The 23,998-nt window shown below is 38.4% G+C and overlaps 1 protein-coding gene across 3 annotated transcripts; it reads right to left on the bottom strand.

Moving 5' to 3' along the window:
* Positions 1–876: 876 nt before the first annotated feature.
* On the bottom strand, positions 877–23,977 carry SKA3 (spindle and kinetochore associated complex subunit 3). 3 transcript variants are annotated; one of them, XM_057533092.1, is made up of 9 exons: positions 23,839–23,977; positions 20,621–20,682; positions 20,353–20,518; positions 16,817–17,216; positions 13,140–13,225; positions 6,992–7,077; positions 5,544–5,747; positions 3,992–4,122; positions 877–2,629 (listed from the first exon to the last, which is right to left on the bottom strand). In XM_057533092.1, exons 1-8 carry the CDS (start codon positions 23,939–23,941, stop codon positions 3,994–3,996), a joined length of 1,236 nt encoding a protein of 411 aa, XP_057389075.1. In that variant the 5' UTR covers positions 23,942–23,977; the 3' UTR covers positions 877–2,629; positions 3,992–3,993. The 3 variants fall into 3 exon arrangements, with proteins under 3 accessions (XP_057389075.1, XP_057389076.1, XP_007164286.2); XM_057533093.1 differs by having other exon boundaries at positions 877–2,278; XM_007164224.2 differs by having other exon boundaries at positions 880–3,692.
* Positions 23,978–23,998: the final 21 nt, after the last annotated feature.

Here is a 23,998-nt window from a genome sequence, read left to right as displayed (position 1 = left end):
CTAAATAAATACTAAGATAATTTTAATAAGCAAAACCCATCAGCCTGGGAATGTCGTGAGGAGTTTACTGTATGAAGGTGTTCTAATCACATGCCTACCTCAGAACATTGTTGAGAAGAGCCAAATGAAAGGGGGCTCAGAGGAGGGGCATGGTAGAGAGGGAATGTTCAATAAACAGCTGTTTTAAAAACAAAGAAGAAAAAAGGCATTCGTAGCCCCCTCACTTCATGCCTTCGGCTGTCAGAATTTCCTGCTCCTTCCCACGCTAGCAGGCCAGCCCAGCTGCAACCAACTCCTCAGAAAATGTCCCACAGAGGATGAAATTACGGCAGTTTAAACTATGACTGAGGTGAACCACCTGAGGCATTTTCAAAACCTGCATACATCATTGGAAACTGTCAGAATTTGTAGTATTACTAGCTCCTCCCGCACTTCCAGGGAATAAAATATGGGATGAATGCCGTGGGCCTGGGGGTGCAGACAAACCTGACACACAGACCCTTCCTCAGAAAGCCTTAGTCTGGTAACAAAAGGTGTAAATGCCCGATGATCAAAGGCGGATAAGAAGGTGTCATGCGAAGTTGCTGCTGAGGATGGCACGTGACCTTGTTCAGCGCCCACAGGGCTTGGATTTAGGCTCCCAGTAGACAAAGGGTGTGGCGTGAACAAAGGCATTGAAGCGGAAACAGCAGGGACACCCGGAGCACTCACCAGGAGTTTGGCCAGAGATCTGGATGAAGAGGACCATAAGATGCTTCTGCCCTCAGGTGACAAGCGGGGGGGCGCAGCGGAGGACGGCGGGGAGGGGACACACCCCAGAGGCGGTCAGCAAGATCTGGGCTGGGAAATGGGACGTGGAAAGAGAAGTCCAGCATTAAAGCCTCAATTTCCTCATCTGAAAAGTCGAAATGCTAGCACCTATTTGCTAAGAGTTACTTTTTAAGAATGAAATGGGTTAATGAATGTACTTAGAACCATGCCTAGCATAGTAAGACCTCAGTAAGTGTTTGATGTTATCACTAACCAATAAATATTTTAAGTTGGCAGGTACCAGTGTCATAATGAACAAGGCAAGCAGATAAGGTCCTTGTCCACACTGACCTTATGGTCCAGTGGGGCAATGGACATTAAATAAAGGTACCCTCAAATATTCTGTTACAGATTCTACCAAGTTCTATAAAGGATGAGAATAGGGTGCTGACTGGGAAGGTGGGTAAAATCTTTGATAAAATGACATTTAATCGGAGTCCTGAAGCAGATGAGGCAGGACTGTTAAGAGCTTCACGTAACGAGAAAACAAGGAGTTTATGAATCATGTACCTGAAGAACAGGGGTTGGAGCTGGCCTCCAAGCTCTCACACGTCCCCTGCTGGAGCTTCTGCGGCAGCTCCGCCTTCGGCCTCTCCCTTCGTGGCTCTGGGTGCACATCTCTGCACGTCCAGAAAGATGTGCTGCTCTTCCTAGTAGTTCCCCAAAGTCCCAGAATTTGCTCTCTTGGATATGACGTGGGTCACGTGCCCAATACCAACTGGTCAGGGACTGTGCCCTGCTTGGTTGTTCTTGGAACTGGGCTGAGTTCAGGGAAAATCGGAGCGTTTTCGTTTAAGGGGGTAGGAGTGGTGGGCAGACAAAAACGTCAAGTATCTCCAGCATAAGGATGTGAGGGACAGACAGCTGAGCAGAGTGGATGGGAGAAGCCATTTGAGCAGAGAGAGCACATGCGGAGCCCGGGGCGTGTGAAGCCCAGGGCAGGAAAGCAGGGAAGGAGAGGAAAGGCCGGCTGCCGGCTGGAGCCCAGGTTTTGAGACCAGAGGGAGGAGCAGCTGAGGGTCGAGTCACACGGGGCGGCCCTGGAGGCCACGCTGGGACCCTGGATTCATCTTGAGAGCAGTGGGAAGACACTGAAGGGTAACGTTTGAAGGTTGATAAGCCGGAAGCATCCTAGTTCTAGGGAGCAGAAACTAAGATCACAGGAGGAGAGTGGTAAGGGCCAGGGAAAGAGAAATTCTGGACAGACTGAATTGAGGGGCCATCACAGGGATTGAGGGGCCATCAGAAGACAGGTGGACACACCCAGCAGGCCATCAAAAATGATTAATGGAACGTTCTTTATTTCCCATCTTCAAAAACCTGGTTTCACTCACACCCCCTCTGGCTGCAGCACCACTTCTTCTCTCCCTTCTTGAGCAGAACTCATGAAAGGAGCGTCTCGGTCCATGACCTTTGCTTCCTCACCTCCGACCTTTCCAGTCCGCTCCAGGCATCCGTCCTGAGCACGCTGTCGGAATTAATCAGTGCTGTCAGTAACAGCAATTTTGCCAAGTCCAGTGGTAATTCTGTCTTGTCTTGGATTCTCAGCAATATTGATAGAATCGATCACTCGGCTTGAAGTATTTCCTTCCTACGTCACCAGCTTCTTCTTCGTCTCCTTTGCTAGATTTTTCTGCCTCTTTCCATCTTCTAAAATGGAACTCCAGGACTCAGCCCTGCGTGCACTTTGAATATACTCCCTCCTTCAAGCAACCTGTCCACTCCGTGGACTTAGGTACACAGAGCCATGGTAAATAGTGTATAAAAGGCTGATATAATTTGGGAGTCACCATCGTATACAAGGCTGACCAGAGCTTACCTGGAAAAATAAAACTAAGTATCTTGAATTTTACATTGTATCAATATTTAGCAAAAAATTATTACACAGTAGTTCCTAGAACAAAGAATAAATTGTTTTGTTTTAGTGACAATTTTCTGACAAAATGAAGATTCACAATGTGACAAGTCTTCACATTTGACTTTCAAGGCCCAACCATAAGAGAGGATAATCTTTGCTGCATCAACTTTACTTAGACCGGAAGGGTCTTGGGCTCCATGGACAGGGCAGCCTGGAGCTCTCAGACAGCTCTAGAGGCACAGTGGACAGCCCAGAGATGAGCACCTGGCCAGGAGGAGTCCTGGGACCCTGCACAGAGCGTGAGGCTCAGGCTGCTGGGCCGCCGAGCTGGACGGGGACCTGGAGAGGTTGCAGCCATGTGCTGGGAAGAGGTGATTTGAAAGGATGAAGCTGACAAGTAAAAATAAAACATCTGTCCTGACAGCAGGCAAGTGTCTAATTCCAAATGTCCGAGACACCTACTTCAGTATAGTTACCTAGGCCTGTAAATTCCTCTCTTCCTAAATTAATTTAAGCTGTCATTTGTAAACAACAGTGCCTTAAAAGAGCATTGCCGAAATAAAAGGTGTAAAAGACTTGGGATAGTCATGAGAGGAGACAGAAGGGCAGAGCTAGACCCAAGGAAGCCCAGGTCTAGCAACAACTGTCTAGCCCAAGAAGACTGAAGGTGGCCTTATCTGAGTAGCAAACAGTAACGTTTAAATTTCAAAAATTATTTATCCTGCTTCCTAATGTTACTTAAACCATACTCTTCCATTAGGCAGGGTAAATTTGAAATCAGTGAAATAGTAATGATCTTTCAAAACTGAGTAACTGAACTACACGTCAACAAGCCTGAGGTTAGACTAAATCAAACTTAATAAAAAGCATTTTATGACATCAGTGTCCATGCTCATCTTTAATATGAGTTGGATTTTCAAAAGGGGAAAGATGTCGGGGAATGTGAAAAACAAAGCAAGAGCAGATTTGCTTTCATCTCATTCTGTTCAGTTTCTATAATGGAAGGATGGATCCACTACCATTTCTGTAGAAAGATACAAATAGAAAATATCAATTAGGTATAACCAATAGCCTTCAACGAAACAAATGACACGACACTGAAGCCATCTACTTTTACACTCATAATATGGTTGGGAGTAGATTCCCAGTGACACTGTAAAACATGGTAGTGTGGGAGCCTGAGATGCAGGGATCACGAATTCTGGACCAAAAGAGAGATGGGCTGTTACCTAGCTGGCAGATGTCAATTACAGATGTTTATTACCATTCCAGTGTTCTCCTCAGATAACACATCTAGTCCCTTTAGGATGGGAACATACTCACTTTCACCAGTTTTCTCTGTTGTCAGCGTTTCGGACGTCCTGTCCTTCACACCGAGGAAGGAACACTTTGCTGGGTGGCACTTCTCTAACTGCTACCAGAGTAGCTAGGTTTGAGTTGTATTTTGATAAAATCTAAAAGAAAAGCAAACTCCTTTCACCAAGTCATACGAACAACATAATATAAATTTGGAAGCTGTTATAAAACATTCAAGAAAAAGCCAAGGAAAATTTGAAGATCTGGGTTATTTAAAACAGTCAGAATATTTAGCAGCACAGACGTTCAGCGGCACAGAGATGGAGATATTAGAAGTTTAACTTGGGTGTAGCGGGGATTTCTAAAGCTTCTAAATGTACTGCTGGGTTAACGGAAGCAAGCAGCAGTGCATCCCTGAGAGCAAATCAAGCCTTTACAAAGACGTTAGGGAAATCTATATAGGAAAGAGGTGAAATAAATGCTCAAAAGAAAGATCGTCAGCTATAAAGATTATAAAAACAAGAATCTGAAATATCAACTATAATTTTTTCACAAAGAGGTAATACATTAAATGTAAGGTTTCCCTCCTTTAACACAGAAATGAAGAGAGAAGGATCACTATGGCAAAGTAGAAACTGTATATAATGCCTATAGACAGAAGATGCTCCTTCCTCCCTCAGTTTATTATAGTGCCAGGAAAGCAGAAAAGACAGAGAAAGAAGGATAACAAATACTTTACTGATATCTTAGGATGAGTCCCTTCCAATGGCATTTGGGTATTTCCCCAAGTAGCTTTACCCTTCTCAATAAGCTAGGAAGGTCTCTAGAATGGTTATTAAGAATTCCATTTGCTTAAGCAATAACTCCCCAACACTGTAACTTTTATCAAGAGGGGATGCTCAAAGAATCAGGCTGGTAGTTATTTAGTAGAGTCGGTAGTTGCTATAAACCAGTAACAGACTACTGGTAAATTATGTTGTACTAAAGAATCAAATATTCTATGGGAATTCCCTGGCGTTCCAGTGGTTAGGACTCGGTGCTTTCAATGCTGGGGCCTTGGTTCAATCCCTCGCCAGGGAACTAAGATCCCACCAAGCTCGCGGCAGCCAAAAAAAAAAAAAAAAAAAAGAATCAGATATTCTAATATATTTAAACAAATGTTTCTCAAACTGAGGCCCAAGACATCTCAAGTTCAAGAAACACTGATACAAGTTATTCATGATACTCCAACTCTGGAGAACTGGAAGGTAAATGACATTTCTGACTTTGCTAGAAACACCAATGGAAACAATGGTCACCATGGTGATCACATTTGAACAATGATTAGAAAATATTATAAGAATACATTTCAGAACATGAAGTTAAAGAGAAAATGCTTCATGAGGGAACAAAGGCATGATGACATCACTAGCTTGTGCTCAGCTCTGAAGAGCCTTAGCCAGGTGGTCTTAGACAGGCTTAACAGCCCAGAATTTAGATTTAGATCCAAACCAGCACATTAGCCCGATGATAAGTAACACAGTTAAATATCATTTTCAGGTATTTTCGCAGAAAACAAACAATAGCCTAGAAAAATAACCTGGCGAATATCTTCTGGAATTGTAGTTACTTCTGGAGGTGTAGGTGTTCTGAGCAGATTCTCATAAGAAGAAATCGTAGGAGAAGAGGGATCCGCAAAATTCTCAAAGCACTCGTCTGAATTTAAAACTAACGATGTACTGTCTTTCATTTCCAAGTCATTTGATGAACTATTTGTTTTTGATAATGGATAATTTGTGGATACCTATAGCATAAAAAGAAATAATTAAATTATGGTGGTATAAAGTAATATAGTAAATAAACATTGTTAGTCAATTGTTAGTTCTGTTGTGATCTCTAAGTAGGCCCCAAAATGACCCCCTCTTCCCTGACCGAGAACTAAATAAAATCAAGGACACAAAGAAATGGCATATGGAGGAAAAAGTACCATCGTCATTACTGAAGGCTGAGCAAGAGCTTCATGTGAAATCTAAATAGGCCTGTTGGCTGAACCCCAGATTTAGACGGATTCACCACCCAGACTCAGGCAACACTATCCTGGGCCAGGTAAGAGTCGTAGGAGGATGAGCTACGCCCTCACTGCTGCCAGGGAGAAAGCCCATTCATGCCAACCCGGCCCGTCCCCCTAGGGCAGCGTCAGCAATGAGGCCAGGAACATAAGCAGTGGATTACCACAAGTCGCATGGTGCTATTTAAATTTAATTATACATTAATAAAATTAAACTGAAAATTAGCTCCTTGGATGCACCAGCCACATTTTACGTGCTCAGCAGCTAGCTACCACACTGGATAGCACAGATTACAGAACATTTCCATCACTGCTGGAAGATCCACTGGACGGCCCAATCTACCATATTGGTTGTCTTAAGTGTTCATACCAACTTTAAACAGGGCTGAGGTTCTGATTACATAGTAAATTTGTTCAATGGGAAAAATTTGGAAAAAAAGGCATAAAAATCACCCATAGATAACCACTTTTTGGTGTGTTTCTATCCATTCTTATTCCTTAAAATAAAATATATGTGTATGTGTGTATTTATATACATACACATATATATCATTTTCCATATCATTAAATATTTCTTGAAGACATTCTTTCTGTATGTTCTTATCTGTTTTTCAAAACATCCTAGTCACATGACACTGGCTCTTATGGATTTACCGTAATATATTTTGCTTCCCGTTTATCATTTGACATTTAGTTTGTTCCCATATTCTGCTCTTATAAATAACGCTATTCTTCCCTCTATAACTTCATTGTTATAAAATCTTTGTCCCAATGTGCCTTAGAATAAATTCTGGTTAAAGGGTATGGAAAAATTTTAAAGCTCTTGATAATTGCTGCCGAATGACCCTCCGGAAACACTGTAAATATACTCCCAAAGGCTACAACAGTCTACGTTTTTTAAACAGACTGTTAGATTCTGGAAATAGTGTATCGAATTCACTGGGGAAAAGATTAGCACTTTCAATTTTATGGAAGTTTACCAAAGCTGTGCTGTTCTTTGTAGAAGGGATTTTCAAACCAGGAGTGCAGAATGTAGGTGCCACGGGAGAATGTGTATGCTTGGCATCTAGAAGACATACAATAGCATGAAATACATATTTGAAAATAAGGCTGAAATAAAGATTTTAACTTTTATATTATAATCTTTGTCAGTTTAATTTGTGCACTTTATTTTTAATAACTTAAGAAATTATAACTATTGTGTACTTGACAAGAAAAAACAAAACTGTCATATTCACAATCTAATTATCATTAGCACTAGTAAAAGTTCAGCAGGGTTGCAAGATGCAAATGCAATACACAAAAATGAATAGTTCTAGTATAAGATCAACAAACAATAAAAAATATATGTGAAAAAGAATATTTTTCACAATAGCAACAAAAAAGATAAGATACCTACATATAAATCTGTTAAAAACTGTGTAAGACCTTTATGGGAAAATCAAATTTCTGAAGAAGAAAAAGGAGGAGGAAGAGGGCAAGGAAGGCCACTTGCCCTCCAAGATACAAGGACTTCCTCTATAGCTGTAGTAGCTAAAAGCAGTGTAACACTGGCCAAGGATGGAAGAACTGGCTACTGGAACGGAAGAGAGAACCTAGAAACAAGAACATGTGTATATGGACATTTGCTATCTGTAACAAAGTATGCAAGCACCCTAAAAATACCAAAGAGAAAAAGTAAACATGTTAGCAAAATGATCAAACTGGCAAAAGTTTATTAAGTCTAATCATCAAGTGCTGAAAAAGATGGAGAAACAGGAACTCAAACACTCTTGGTGAGAATAAACCACAATAGCCACTCTACAGTGACAATTTAGCATTTTCTAGAATAAGTAAAGATGTGCATCCCCTTTGATCTAGAAATTCTACTCCAAGATGGGAGAGACATGTGTCCAAAGGACAATTTAACTAGAGCACTGCCTGTAATAGTAAACAAAAAAAACAAACAAAAAAAAAACAATTTAACTATCACTTAAGAAACAAATGAATAGGGACTTCCCTGATGGTGCAGTGGTTAAGAATCTGCCTGCCAATGCAGGGGACACAGGTTCAAGCCCTGGTCTGGGAAGATCCCACGTGCCACGGAGCAACTAAGCCCGTGCGCCACAACTACTGAGCCTGCGCTCTAGAGCCCATGAGCCATAACTACTGAGCCCGCATGCCACAACTATTTAAGCCCATGCGCCTAGAGCCTGCGCTCCACAACAAGAGAAGCCACCGCAATGAGAAGCCCACATACCGCAATGAAGAGTAGCCCCTGCTTGCTGCAACTAGAGAAAGCCCACGCACAGCAACGAAGACCCAATGCAGCCAAAAATAAATAAAATTATAAAAACAAAAAAACAACACAAAACAGAAAACCAAGGAGGCTAAAGGATAACATTCTAAAATATATCTTACAGGAATCTGAGGAAAAAAATCGAGGAATTGGGCTTCCCTGGTGGCGCAGTGGTTGAGAATCTGCCTGCCAATGCAGGGGACACGGGTTCGAGCCCTGGTCTGGGAAGATCCCACATGCCGCGGAGCAACTAAGCCCGTGAGCCACAATTACTGAGCCTGCGCATCTGGAGCCTGTGCTCCGCAACAAGAGAGGCCGCGACAGTGAGAGGCCCGCACACTGCGATGAAGAGTGGCCCCCGCTTGCTGCAACTGGAGAAAGCCCTCGCACAGAAACGAAGACCCAACACAGCCATAAATAAATAAATAAATAAATAAAAATTTAAAAAAAAAAATCGAGGAATTAGGAAAGAAGTAATATTATTAAAGAGGTAATGTCAGAGAATTTTCCAGAATTAAGGACATGAGTCCTTAGCTTGAAAAATCATGGCTTCACAGGCGAATTCTATCAAACATTTAGAGAAGAGCTAACACCTATCCTTCTCAAACTCTTCCAAAATACAGCAGAGGGAGGAACACTCCCAAACTCATTCTATGAGGCCACCATCAACCTGATACCAAAACCAGACAAAGATGTCACAAAGAAAGAAAACTACAGGCCAATATCACTGATGAACACAGATGCAAAAATCCTCAACAAAATACTAGCAAACAGAATCCAACAGCACATTAAAAGGATCATACACCATGATCAAGTGGGGTTTATCCCAGGAATGCAAGGATTCTTCAATATATGCAAATCAATCAATGTGATACATCATATTAACAAATTGAATGAGGAAAACCATATGATCATCTCAATAGATGCAAAGAAAGCTTTCGACAAAATTCAACACCCATTTATGATAGAAACCCTCCAGAAAGTAGGCCTAGAGGGAACTTACCTCAACATAATAAAGGCCATGTATGACAAACCCACAACCAACATCGTCCCCAATGGTGAAAAACTGAAACCATTTCCACTAAGATCAGGAACAAGACAAGGTTGCCCACTCTCACCACTATTATTCAACATAGTTTTGGAAGTTTTAGCCACAGCAATCAGAGAAGGAAAAGAAATAAAAGGAATCCAAATTGGAAAAGAAGAAGTAAAGCTGTCACTGTTTGCAGATGACATGATACTATACGTAGAGAATCCTGAAGATGCTACCAGAAAACTACTAGAGCTAATCAATGAATTTGGTAAAGTAGCAGGATACAAAATTAATGCACAGAAATCTCTTGCATTCCTATACACTAATGATGAAAAATCTGAAAGTGAAATTAAGAAAACACTTCCATTTACCATTGCAACAAAAAGAATAAAATACCTAGGAATAAACCTACCTAAGGAGACAAAAGACCTGTATGCAGAAAATTATAAGACACTGATGAAAGAAATTAAAGATGATACAAATAGATGGAGAGATATACCATGTTCTTGGATTGGAAGAATCAACATTGTGAAAATGACTCTACTACCCAAAGCAATCTACAGATTCAATGCAATCCCTATCAAACTATCAATGGCATTTTTCACAGAACTAGAACAAACAATTTCACAATTTGTATGGAAACACAAAAGACCCCGAATAGCCAACGCAATATTGAGAAAGAAAAACGGAGCTGGACGAATCAGGCTCCCTGGCTTCAGACTATACTACAAAGCTGCAGTAATCAAGACAGTATGGTACTGGCACAAAAACAGAAATACAGATCAAGGTAACAGGATAGAAAGCCCAGAGATAAACCCACGCACATATGGTCACCTTATCTTTGATAAAGGAGGCAAGAATGTACAATGGAGAAAAGACAGCCTCTTCAATAAGTGGTGCTGGGAAAACTGGACAGCTACATGTAAAAGAATGAAATTAGAACACTCCCTAACACCATACACAAAAATAAACTCAAAATGGATTGAAGACCTAAATGTAGGCCAGACACTATCAAACTCTTAGAGGAAAACATAGGCAGAGCACTCTATGACATAAATCACAGCAAGATCCTTTTTGACCCACCTCCTAGAAAAATGGAAATAAAAACAAAAATAGACAAATGGGACCTAATGAAACTTAAAAGCTTTTGCACAGCAAAGGAAACCATAAACAAGACGAAAAGAAAACCCTCTGAATGGGAGAAAATATTTGCAAATGAAGCAACTGACAAAGGATTAATTTCCAAAATTTACAAGCAGCTCATGCAGCTCAATATCAAAAAAACAAACAACCCAATCCAAAAATGGGCAGAAGACCTAAACAGACATTTCTCCAAAGAAGATATACAGATTGCCGACAAACACATGAAAGAATGCTCAACATCATTAATCATTAGAGAAATGCAAATCAAAACTACAATGAGATATCATCTCACACTGGTCAGAATGGCCATCATCAAAAAATCTAGAAACAATAAATGCTGGAGAGGGTGTGGAGGAAAGGGAACACTCTTGCACTGTTGGTGGGAATGTAAATTGATACAGCCACTATGGAGAACAGTATGGAGGTTCCTTAAAAAACTAAAAACAGAACTACCATATGACCCAGCAATCTCACTACTGGGCATATATATACCCTGAGAAAACCATAATTCAAAAAGAGTCATGTACCACAATGTTCATTGCAGCTCTATTTACAATAGCCAGGACATGGAAGCAACCTAAACGTCCATCAACAGATGAATGGATAAAGAAGATGTGGCACATATATACAATGGAATGTTACTCAGCCATAAAAAGAAACGAAACTGAGTTATTTGTAGTGAGGTGGATGGACCTAGAGTCTGTCATACAGAGTAAAGTAAGTCAGAAAGAGAAAAACAAATACCGTATGCTAACACATATATATGGAATCTAAAAAAAAAAAAAGATCATGAAGAACCTAGGGGCAGGATGCGAATAAAGACGCAGACCTACTAGAGAATGGACTTGAGGACACGGGGAGGGGGAAGGGTAAGCTGGGACGAAGTGAGAGAGTGGCATGGACATATATACACTACCAAATGTAAAATAGATAACTAGAGGGAAGCAGCCGCATAGCACAGGGAGATCAGCTCGGTGTTTTGTGACCACCTAGAGGGGTGGGATAGGGAGGGTGGGAGTGAGGGAGACACAGAGGGAAGAGATATGGGGATATATGTATATGTATAGCTGATTCACTTGTTATAAAGCAGAAACTAACACACCATTGTAAAGCAATTATACTCCAATAAAGATGTTAAAAAAAAAAAGAAAAATCATACTAAATTCTAAACATAGTAAATAAAAATCTTATAGACTACCAGGAAAAAAAAGACAGATTTTCCACAAAAGAAAGCTAATCAGACCAATAGCACTCTGCTCACCAGCAGCAATAGATACCAGGTCACAATGGAATACTTTCTTTAAAACGTTCAAGAGAAACAAGCTGTCAATCTAGTCGTCTATATCCAGCTAAATTATCATTCAAGAATGAGCGACGACATTGTAAATCTACTATACTTCAATAAAATTTTTAAAATAAGTAAATAACATAAATGATAGCACAGGAGGAAAAAAAAAAAAGAATGAGTGACACAAAAAAAGGGAAATCTAAACCCAGTAGGAATGAGTGGGATAAAAGAAGCAATGGTAAACAAATTACTAAATTTTAGTAAGTAGAGACTATAAAAACTAATAATGACACTTTCATGGCATAAAAATAGGGTCAAACTAAATACAATAGAAACTCTATTAACAAGCCTCCACTTAACCAAATTACTAATGGGTAAACGTAAGCATTCTGTTCCTTCCGTGAAATATACTGCTGATGGTATATTAAAGGATTTCAGTTGGTAAGCTATTCTTTAGAAAATCCATCCCACTTCAGAAGGCCTAAAGATATTCTCCTTTATCATTTTCTAAAAAGTTTATAGTCCATTGGGAATTGATTTCTGAGTATGATGTGGAGGTAGTGATTCATTCTTTCTCTTTGTTTTTAAAAAAAAAAAGGCCTCTATTCAATATAATCATGGTCTTATAAGTTGAGCTCAGCTTACTATGAGTCAGTTGTATTTTTTCAAACCTGTTTATACCAGCAATATTTGTTAATTTAATAATAAGTCAGTGCAATTAGCACAAAAAGAGAATTTTTCTGAAAACATGTCCAAAACTTTGGAAAGACCTGATAGATAAGTTACTCTAAAAAAATTTCCAATAAATTTGGTATAGACCAGATGATTATAAATAATTATTCAGAGAAATCATAAAACTCTAGGATTTTTCATTTTATATTATGTGAAAACCAGTGTTTTCATGTTTCCTGTGACAAATATGAAAACACTACATGAAAATGATTTTAAGTTTTTGTACTATTAAAAAAACCCAAAATTTGAAATGGTAGCTGATGTATTCTGGGTGTGGTTTACATAAGGAAGATAACGTAGAACTCTAATCAATAGGCTGAAGCTAAACTAAAACAAAAAAAGGTATTATTGGCTCTACATCAAAAGATTGGTGAATGAATATATATGTTTTAAGTTAAAATGTTAAAAACAAACAAACAAGCTGAAAAATACTGAATACAATCAGGAAGAGTATGAAAAACATACCAGAAAATTATATTTCTTTTGTATGAAATCATGCTGAACCTGAATGGAATGGCACTTCCTATAATTCAGTATTATGAACCGAGAAGATGCAGAAGGCTGTTAGAATGTCTAAGGTGATAGAACCATATTTTGGTACAAAGATAGTCTGAAAAGAGTACAGCTGAGAAGTAACTTGATTTTCACACTTACCATTTTTCTCCAATGGCTGGGTTATGGGGCCAGGAGTGGCAAAGAAATTATTGTTGGTCACTGGTTCTGTTTCTACGGCCTCCTCACTTGCGTGATTCATAAGGGAATAAATGTCAAAAAAAAGTTAAACTTCTGGAAAAAAATTTAATCTTACTATATATCATCAAGTCTGGACAAATATTCAGTTATGTTTTATGGAACAGTAGTCCCATGGAACAAATTGTTTTTTTGTTTTTAAATGTATATCCATGGCTCAAAAAAAGGTTAAGAACCCTTTTGTATTGACAGTTTTGACTTAGAAGTGGGTTGAAAGTCTTTAACATAGGGACTTCCCGGGCGGTCCAGTGGTTGGGGCTCTGGGCTTCCACTGCAGGGGGCACAGGTTCGATCCCTGGTCGGGGAATTAGGATCCCACGTGCCGTGCGGCCAAAAAAAACCAAAAAAAAACTTTGACTTAAAGGAAAGCTATGAGTTCAACACATTAGTTCAAATATGGGAATTGTATAGCTCATGGCTTCAAAATCATAAAGTGGAATTTTATACCAGTATACAGATAGAGATTAAGAACATTTTTTTAGACTAAGAAGACTGATCCTGCCATCTTAAGGTAGTTCTAGCCAATTACCCAGATGTCTGAAATACAGTTATAAAGAAGAATATCACTGAATACTAGAAGATGGTTCAATTAACTAACTGTCCTAGTGTAATTTACTGGATAATCTTTACTTCAAAAACACCTTCAGTATATATTAAGTTCTTATGTAAATTAGAGGTTGTTTCTGGGCTATTCTGTTCCTGCAATCGGTCCATTCTGTCCCAATTTTATACTGCTTTACTTACTGTAGCTTTATATATTTTAGTAACTAGCAGGTTAAGGACCCTCATTACTGTTATTTTTATTATTTTCTTAGTTATCCTTACTTTTTTTTTTTTATTTTTTTTTATTTTTTTATCCTTACTTTTTATTCTTCCAAATAATTTTAGAATAATTCTGTCAAATATCCCTTTCTACCTTAAAAAAAAAATCCCAAGGTTTTATTGTAATTGTATGATATCCATAAATTAACTTGATATGATTGAACATCTTAATTATAGTCATTCTATTCAGGAATATGGTATATTTTTCCATCCTAATTTTCCCTTTATATAACTCAGAAATATTTAATGGTTTTATTCATATAGGTCTTTCACATACAATTGGCATGAGCATTTTACCTTTCTGTTTCAAATTTGAATGATTTTCCCCCCTGTATTTACCAACTAGTTATTAATAAAATATAGGAAAGCATATTACTTTAAATAGTTATAACTATAAAAAATATATCAATATATTAGCTTCTTTCTTGAACTTTTATTATTTCTAGAAATTTTAGATGTGACTTTCTCGAGTTGCCCAGGCACAAAACATGGCCTAGAAATACATCAGAGTAATACTTATTTCTGTTTCCTATCTCATTACATTGGCCAGAACATCAAGAATGACATTAAAAAAAATGTTTAATAATGGTAACAGATAGCTTCACTATTAAGTTAGATATTCATATTGTTTATTATGTTAATGAAGTATCTTTCCACTTAGAGTTTGACCAAACAATTTAAATGAAGAACAGGTGTCAAATTTCATAAAATTCCTTACTGAGGAATAATAATAGGATAATCTACTGAGATTATCCTAGTTTTTAATTAGTTAATTAATTTTATTTTTGGCTGCATTGGGTCTTTGTTGCTGCGCATGGGCCTTCTCTAGTTGCGGCGAGCAGGGGCTACTCTTTGTTGTGGTGCATGTCCTTCTCATTGTGGTGGCTTCTCTTGTTGCAGAGCATGGGCTCTGGTGCGCAGGTTTCAGTAGTTGTGGCTCACGGGCTCAGTAGTGGTGGTGCATGAGCTTAGTTGCTCTGTGGCATGTGGGATCTTCCCAGACCAGTGCTCGAACCCGTGTCCCCTGCACTGGCAGGCAGTTCCTTAACCACTGCACCACCAGGTTAAGTCCTCTACTTTTTTTTCTTGTTGAATCATAGAAATGGTGTATTTTATGAGTTCCCAAATATTAAACTATCTTTGCATTCCTGGGATAAGCTTAACGTGGAAGTTATGCATTATAGTTTTACTATTCTGTAGAATGCAATTTATGAGTATTTTAATTGGGATTTTAACATCTATAATCACAATTAGATTGGGCCATATCTTCCTTTAGTGTGCTCTTTCTGTGTTTGTATCAAGGGTATATCAATCTCAAACTGAACTGCAGAGTTTTCTGTCTTATTCTAGTTTTAGAAAAATAACTTTTTTTTGAGCGTGTGTTCCAATAAAATTTTATTTACAAAAAATAGGCAGTAGGCTGGGTTTGGTCTCTGGCTATAGTTTGAAGACCCCTGAGAATGACAGTTCTTTTTAAAAATCATTATTTTCATAGTATCTCATTCTTAAGGCAGTTTATAATTTTTTATCCATTATACCCCACTAACTCTATGTAAGCAGGATGGGTATGGTTGTATCCATTTCACTAGCGTTTGTTGAGTCTGAAGGTCCCCAGGTTAGGTGTTGGCATCTGAACTAGAACATATGTCTCCTTCTCAGAAAAAGAACTTTTATGTAAGATGGAAGGTATATGTTCTCTGAAATTATGAAAGGATTCATCTAGGAAACCATCTGTGCCCAGAGCTTTTTGGAGCTACTTCTCTGATAACTTTTCTAGTTTTCTTCTCTGATTTTTGATCTATACAGGTTTTCTAATTCAAGTCTGTTTTGATAATTTTGTGTTGTTTTCAAAACTTTTTCATTTATCTGAATTTTCTAAATTTCCCAGTATTATACCCTATAGTATTTCTAATAGCTTGAAAAATAAAAAATATAGCCCATAGTTCCTAATTTTGCCATTTGCATTAATGTTTAAATAAGAACCAATTCTTCAACATATCAATCTTACCCTTCTGAAAATATTTTGTAATGACATTTTATCTTTAGTGTTTACTCCCTTCACTTTTCCCCACAATTGTGGGGTTTTTTTTCTGACACTTTGAGTTGAATGTTTATTTTCTTTCTTTAATAACTACAGTTCTTAAAGGTATGGATTTATATGTGGTACTGTTGTGATATGCGGTATTTTCATTTTCATTGTAACTCATTAATTACCACTTCCATACTAATCACTCCCCATCTCTTTAGTCTAGTATGGAATTCATCACTGTGCTTCAAATTCATATTAAAATACCTAAGCTTAAGAGCACCTCAAAACCGACAGGTAAGGAAACGCATCACCTTTACTGCATCCCAAGCTGCAGGTGTTCCTATTTTAGTTCCCTAGCATCACTTCAGGCAACAAAACAGAAATCTGTGATTTACCCAAGATCCTCTTCTCTTCCCAAGTCTCCATACCAAATCAGTCGTAAGTTTTTAATAATTTTATTTTTATTTTATCCCTTCTTCTCTATCGTACCATATACCATCTGTTTTCAGGCTCTTACCATTCCTTCTATATCTTCTAACCTGAGGAAACTAATAGCTCACACTTTACTGATGGAATTGGTGATTCAGAGAAGTTTGAAATATGAAGTATCTGAAAAATCTTTGAAGGAAAGATATTGTCTGAGACGTATTTCTTCTAGGGAAAAAAACATCAATAAATACAAAAGATTTAGAAAGTTAGATAAAATGCTCCTTTTAAGAAAGCTGCTTACCTGTTATTCTTCACATTTTTAAGTCCCATTGTGTAATCTTCATTTAAACACATAGTATATTCAGAGATACCAAAGTGTTCTAATTTAGGAGTCACACACTCAAAATCATCCATCTTTAGTGCACATTTGGGAGTTTTTACTAGTGGCCGTTTGGAAAATGGAGTTAAAATTTTTGGCTCTTCCTTCTCGTTGTTTACTGCCTGGGGAGGGTTTGGCAGAACTTGGGATATCATGTACCGCTCAAGTCCAAAATCGGAAAGTTGTGGACTACGCGGAGGCTTCTCAGAAACAGAACTGCTTGGAGGAGCAGAATCCGACAAATCACCCTTCACATCAGGCTTCTCAGGATTGTCACGTTTATTGGACTCTGGTTTAGAGTCAATGACTTCTTGCTCATCCACTGGGAGGAAAAATCAAGGTCATATTCTGGTCAAACATCAGACTAGAAAATGTCATATACTAAAACCACATAAGACAGCTCCATTTGAAATGTCCCAAATCAGCAAAGGTCCTGGCTCTCTCCTTATTTTCTAAGGTTTTATTTCAATTGTCCCTTTAAATTTCTGACATGTACCGCCTCGTCCACCCATATCTCATCTAGGTGACACATTTAGAGAAGGAGAGTAAACGAAAATGTTAAAAGATGAAAAAACAATACTCACAAATAGAAGTGTCATTTCCTTACTTTCTCAGTTAATGTGATTTACCAGTCTTAACATATTATGAAACTATCTTATCATGTAATGACATTTAATTACAGTGTGGAATTAACTACAATCTAGATTTAACACAAAGTAAAATATTATTTTAGATTTCTAACTTACAGATGGCCTAAGGTAAAAAGGAAAGACTGTTACACAAATATAAATTTTTAACCTAAGTCAGTCTGGAACATCTGTATCAAAAACCTAGTTGAGAGAAATCAGAGGAGAAATTAGTGAGACAAGTAGTTTCTCAATCTTTAATAGGTTATATCTGACTCCAGACCCCCATATGCTTAACCACTACACTGTACATTTCAGACTAAATAACTTTACTAAGAACTATACTTTTCCCACAGTCCTCTGCCATTTCCTGGGTATACCAGTGGTTAATAAGTTTGGTGTGGAACTTAGGTTGGATCCAGGATAGCACTTACCATGCCAAGAAAGAGTTCAAGAAGGAGAAATACTAGTTTTTGGTATGAGAGACAACAGAAAGTGAAAGAGGATACCTAGATAGAAGGTAAGTGGATTTGGTCAGGATTTGGGCAGAGATTAATTTAACAAATGATAGGGCTTCAGTGAGACAGTGAGACAGCAAGGTATAAAGGTATAAAGTAGAGAACGGAATGGTGGAAGAAAATGCAGAATGACAAATATAAAATGTGTATTAAAGAAATGTAGTATGAAGTAGAGAAGGAAAATTAACCAGTAATTGGAAAGGGCTGATAGAAAGAAGAGACAGAGGAGAGGGTAAGATGAAGGAAGAGAACTAAAATGTATTTAGAATCCCCGATGGGATAGGCATTTTTATATTTAATTTTTACTCCATTTAATTTTCATATTAACTGCTCCAAGCACAAAAAAACTTTGAATATTTTTTCCTCATTTAAAAAATTAAGGTACTTAACAACATTTTGGAGAACATTCAGCTGATAGAATTTAAAGAGCCAAGATCTGAACCCACATCTTTTGATTCTAAATGCTGCCATATGTTTAAGCATTCGGAGGGAGTTAATAAAGAGATTTGTTTTAGATGATTTTGAACAGATAACATTTGGTTGCTAAATGGGAAATATTAATTGTAACAATCATACATATTTATTGGAAGAAATGGGAAATAAAATTTTCTAAAGTTTCCTGTTTGTTGCATCTTTTTTAAGAAAATACCGGGAAAGGACTTCCCTGGTGGTCCAGTGGCTAAGACTCTGTGCTCCCAGTGCAGGGGGCCCGGGTTTCCTACCTGGTCAGGAAGCTAGATCCCACATGCTGCAACTAAGACCAACGCAGCCAAATAAATAAATATTAAAAAGAAAATACTTATACTTTTTTTTTTTTTAGGAGTCATTACAGATTGAAGGAAGTGAAGGATTGAAGGAGGTGAAGAGGTACACACTTCTTCTACGAAGATATTACTTTCCTTGTTTTGATTGGCAACCGAAATGAACTAGGATAGGATACTGTTTTTTTGTGCATGATAAGCCACGACATGTTAAATGTGAAGGATGCACCATTTAAAAAAAAGTTATAAACTTTGATTTCGTGGCTTTTGGCCCTTGGAAGAGCTGCTGATTCAGAGCTGTTTTGGCATTGTGCTTTCTGTTAATTTTGAGAAATGTTACAAGAACTACCAAAAAACCTATTGTTGAATTTATTATAAGGCTGTCACTGATGAGTTTAACAAAATAATCACCATTATTACTACCTCTTAGGGAAGTATTAGCATCTCTAGTTCACTAGTGAGGAAAAGCAATTTAGAGAAATTATCCGAGGTCACACATGTAGTAACTGGTGGAACCAGTTTCTGAGTAACCAAAGTCAACCTGTCCACACCAAAGTCAACTGAATTCTTTCCATTATACCATGCGGATTATTTAATATACCTTCATATATATCCTCGATATATACATATTTGTTGAATCTAATTAATGTTTTATTTATGTACAAAGACTCTCATAACAGAAATGAAGACACTGAAGCATATTGAAATTAGTTACTCACAGTTATGGGTATAACAATAACAATAGTTAACAATGGGTGATTAGCATACGAGGTACTGTTCTAAGCAAATTTTATCTCATTTAATCCTTATACAGCCTCAGAGGTAGATACTATTAAACATATCTACTTTATAGGACTTCCCTGGTGGTCCAGTGGTTAGGACTCGGTGCTTTCACTGCCGTGGTCCTGGGCTCAGTTCCTGGTCGGGGAACTAAGATACTGCAAGCCATGCGGCGCAGCCAAAAAACAAAAAAAATTCTCTCATTTATAGATGAGAAAGTGAGGTACAAAGTTAAGTAGCTGGTCAAAGATTCATATAGCTAGTAAGTGGTGAAGTTAGAGATGTGAACTTAGGCAGTTTGACTCTAAATTCTAAACCATCATGCTATCCTACCTTTCATTAGAATTTTAGAACTAAAAAGGACTTTATGAATTTATATAGCCAAAAATCTCTTATTCTATGGAAGAAGAAACTGAGAACGAGAATAGTGAAATAGCATGCCTTAAGGTTGGTCTCTCAGCTGTTTACTGGCAGAGCTGACCAGAAACCAACTATCCTCAAGTCACGTAGATTTATCTTGTACCCTTCTTTCATCTAGCATTGTGTTGGTTCTCATCTATCATTTGCAAAGGAGAGCAAGGACTGTCTTTATATTGCACCACTGATCAGCACTGCATCCAGAACACAGTGATTGCTGAATAAATGATCAAAGGACTATCACATAATGGCAGAGTCAGAACTAGAAACAATGGCCAAGCCTATAGTAGTCTTAATCATGCTGCCTTCTTTCTTTAATACTAAAACAAATGCTATAAAATGCAAGTTATTCACACCTGAATTTTCCTTGGCACGTGGATTATATCCATACTTCTGGAAAAACTCTCTTATTTTCATGATATCCATTGAATTTTTTTTCATCAGTACTTTTGTTGCCTTTATGAAACCAATGCTTTCTTGACTTTCCAAGCTTGCTTCATCAAGAAGAATATTGACATCATCCTTTTATGAGGAAAGAAAGTACATTTTAACTTTTGACTAAGTCTATTTAGTTTTTTAAAATTACCACATAAAAATGATAAATTAATATTGTAGGATTGATACCTTTAGAGTCCGGACTTCTGAATGAAGGTCATGTAAAACTCTCATTGGATAATCTTCAAAGTCTTCAATATGAATATTGAAAGAAAAAAGTATAACAAGGAAAAGGAGGAAAAAGAAAGAAAATGTAATTTAGTATAGTTTTTTTAGAATTATAAAATCCTTGTACTTATTTATAATTTATATCCTGTCATTTGCAAAGAAAAGTGTTAAGACTTTTACTTAAAATTTTTATTATTAAACTATAACATACATACAGAAAAGTATAGAAATCATAAGTATATTGTTTGATGAACTTTCAAAGTGAACATACCTACGTAATCAGCACTCAGATCAGGGACTGGAGGAAGGAAGAGGGAATGCAGTCCTACTTAGCTGTTTTTCCTTTATGGTGAGCACGTTTTGGTTCCTATTTTTAAAATCTTTGCCAGTGACAATGCTTTTGTTTTCTTCTAAAAGCTTTATTGTTTGGCCTTTTGCATTAATTAAATTAAATTAATTAATTTATTTATTTTTTGCTGCATTGGGTCTTCGTTGCTGCATGTGGGCTTTCTCTAGTTGTGGCGAGCAGGGGCTACTCTTCATTGCAGTGTGCGGGCTTCTCATTGCAGTGGCTTCTCTTGTTGTAGAGCATGGGCTCTAGGCACACGGGCTTCAGTAGTTGTGGCACGTTGGCTCAGGAGTTGCGGTGCACGGGCTTAGTTGCTCCACAGCATGTAGGATCTTCCGGGACCAGGGCTCAAACCTGGGTCCCCCGCATTGGCAGGTGGATTCTTAACCACTGCATAACCAGGGAAGTCCCGGCCTTTTGCATTTAGAGCTACAATCCATCAGGAATTGATTTTTGTGTATGGCAAGAGGTAAGGATCAAGATGCATTCTTTTTTTTCCATATGAGTGTGCAACTGACCTGGCACTGAAAAGACATCCTTTACCCACTGTACCATCACCTTTCTTATTAATCAGTTGGTCATGTACCTAACATAGAAGCAGTTTTTAAAAAGATTTCTCTTTTCTAAAACATGACTCCTTTCAAGACCATCTCCTTCCACCTGTTAAAAGTTGACCAATTTTCACATTTGTAGAGATGTGGATGGACCTAGAGACTGTCATATAGAGTGAAGTAAGTCAGAAAGAGAAAAACAACTATCGTATATTAACGCATATATGTGTAATCTAGAAAAATGGTACAGATGAACCGGTTTGCAGGGCAGAAACAGACGCAGATGTAGAGAACAAATGTATGGACACCAAGGGGGGAAAGCAGGGGTGGGTGGTGGTGGTGGTGGGATGAACTGGGAGATTGGGATTGACATATATACACTAACATGTATAAAATGGATAACTAATAAGAACCTGCTATATAAAAAAAAGAGTTGACCAATTTTCATTAGGAAAATGAAAATCAACAACACAATGATATTGTATTTCATACCACTAGAATGCCTATAATTAAAAAGACAGACAATAACAAATGTTGATGAGGATGTGGAGAAATTGCAACCCTCATTCATTGCTGGTGGAAATGTACAGTGGTGCACTTTGGTAAACAATTTGGTCGTTCCTCAAAAAGCTAAACACAGATTTACCATATGACCCAGCAATTCCACTTCTAAATGCATACCAAAGAGAACTGAAAACATTACGTTCACATAAAGCGTTGGCACACGAGTGTTTACAACAGCATTACTCATAATAGCCAAAGTAGAAACGACCCAAATGTTCATCAGCTGATGAACAGATAAACAAAATGTGGTAAATCCATACAATGAAATATTATTCAGCAATAAAATGTAATTAAATACTGATACATGCTACCATGACAGGGATGAACCTTGCAACACTTCGCTAAGTGAAATGTCAGTCACAAAAGACTACAGATTGTACAATTCCATTTATAGGAGATGTCCAGAATAGGCAGATCTAGAGAGACAGAAAGTAGATTAGCAGCCGCATAAAGCAGTGCGGCAGGTGGGAGCAAGATTCCGGGGAGTGGCTGTTAACAGTTGCCGGGGTTTGTTTTGGGGGGTTATGAAAATCTAAACTCAGTGTGATGATGGTTGCACACCTCTGTGAAGATACTGAAAACCACTGAATTGTATCCTTTAACATGGTGAATTTTATGAGATTCATAACTGTGATCATAGAAGGCGATTTTGGGGGATGTTCAGTTTCTCTAATTATCACAATTCCATATTTTCCGTAATACATGCGGGCCAGGAATTGAAAAAATTATTCCAACTTTTTCTTGTAAAACGAAAAGGAAAAAAAGAATGTGTGTAACCAGGCAATAGATTGGTAAGGAGATAAATTAGCACAAGCTTTATGGAAAACTATTCAGCTATGTCTAAAAAATCCAAAACCATTAATACAGTTTTGTGTCTTCTAGCGTTATCTCAACTACGTAAACAAAGTCAAGGAAAGCAAGCAACGCTAGAAGTAAGGATGGTAGAAAAGCTACTGAACTATTAATAGCTGTGTCTTCTGACAGTTAAGTTATAGCAAAGAACTACTTCTGCGTTACCTCAAATTTTTTGCCGTGCACATATATTGCTTTCACAGGCACAAGCATAAACATTTTTAAATGGCTGGAAAACTATTCATAATATAGTTAAAGGAAAATGAGTCTGCGTCTACAGGGTGCGAAATTTTAAGGCGGATTACAGTTATGACGCACAAAATAATCTCAAAATCTACACTACTCTTGCAACAACTTCAGAAAGTCTCTAATACAAACGTTAGTGGCGGAGGATTTTGCTTTACCTATATTTTTAAAAGCAGTACTGCGTATTAGCTTTCGTTTTGGCAGTACGGTTTGTTGGGGAAAATACACGGCAACTGTGGACCATCTGGGTGAGACCAAAGTCACTCTACATGTCAAGAACAGGGCTGAGCGGCTGCTGTTAGAAGAAATGTTTCATCTTCTCTTGGTCGTATTTTTCGTGATAAGCCCCCACTATGTGCACTTGAAAGCTCGTCGTGTGTAAACGAGCGCGTGCATCGCGAGCCCAGCCTTCCGGCTCGATTAGGGCTTTGGTTCCTAAGTGCGGCTGTTTCTCCGCTCCGCGTCCCTGGCGGGGCAGAGGCTGCGCGCAGCGCTGGGCGGGCCCGGGGGTGCCTGGGGCGAAGGGCGCCGCCGCCTCCCCCGGGAGGGCTCCTCACAGTCGGCCGCCTGTCGGTCGGCCAGCGCGCGCGCCAGCGTCCCTCACGCGGTTCACTCACCGCTGTCCTCTCCGTCCAGCGCTCGCTGCAGCCGGGCCGTCTCGCCGTCCAGGGTGACGGCCAGAGACCGCAGCTTCCCGCAGAAGCCCCGGATCAGATCCATGGACGATCCCGGCACTCGTCCTCAGCGCCCGCGCACGTTTGAATCCCGGCGCCGGAA

This window comes from Balaenoptera acutorostrata, chromosome 18, assembly GCF_949987535.1.
Source record: "Balaenoptera acutorostrata chromosome 18, mBalAcu1.1, whole genome shotgun sequence".
NCBI classification, from domain to species: Eukaryota; Metazoa; Chordata; class Mammalia; order Artiodactyla; family Balaenopteridae; genus Balaenoptera; species Balaenoptera acutorostrata.
This window is presented reverse-complemented; position numbering and strand designations above follow the sequence as displayed.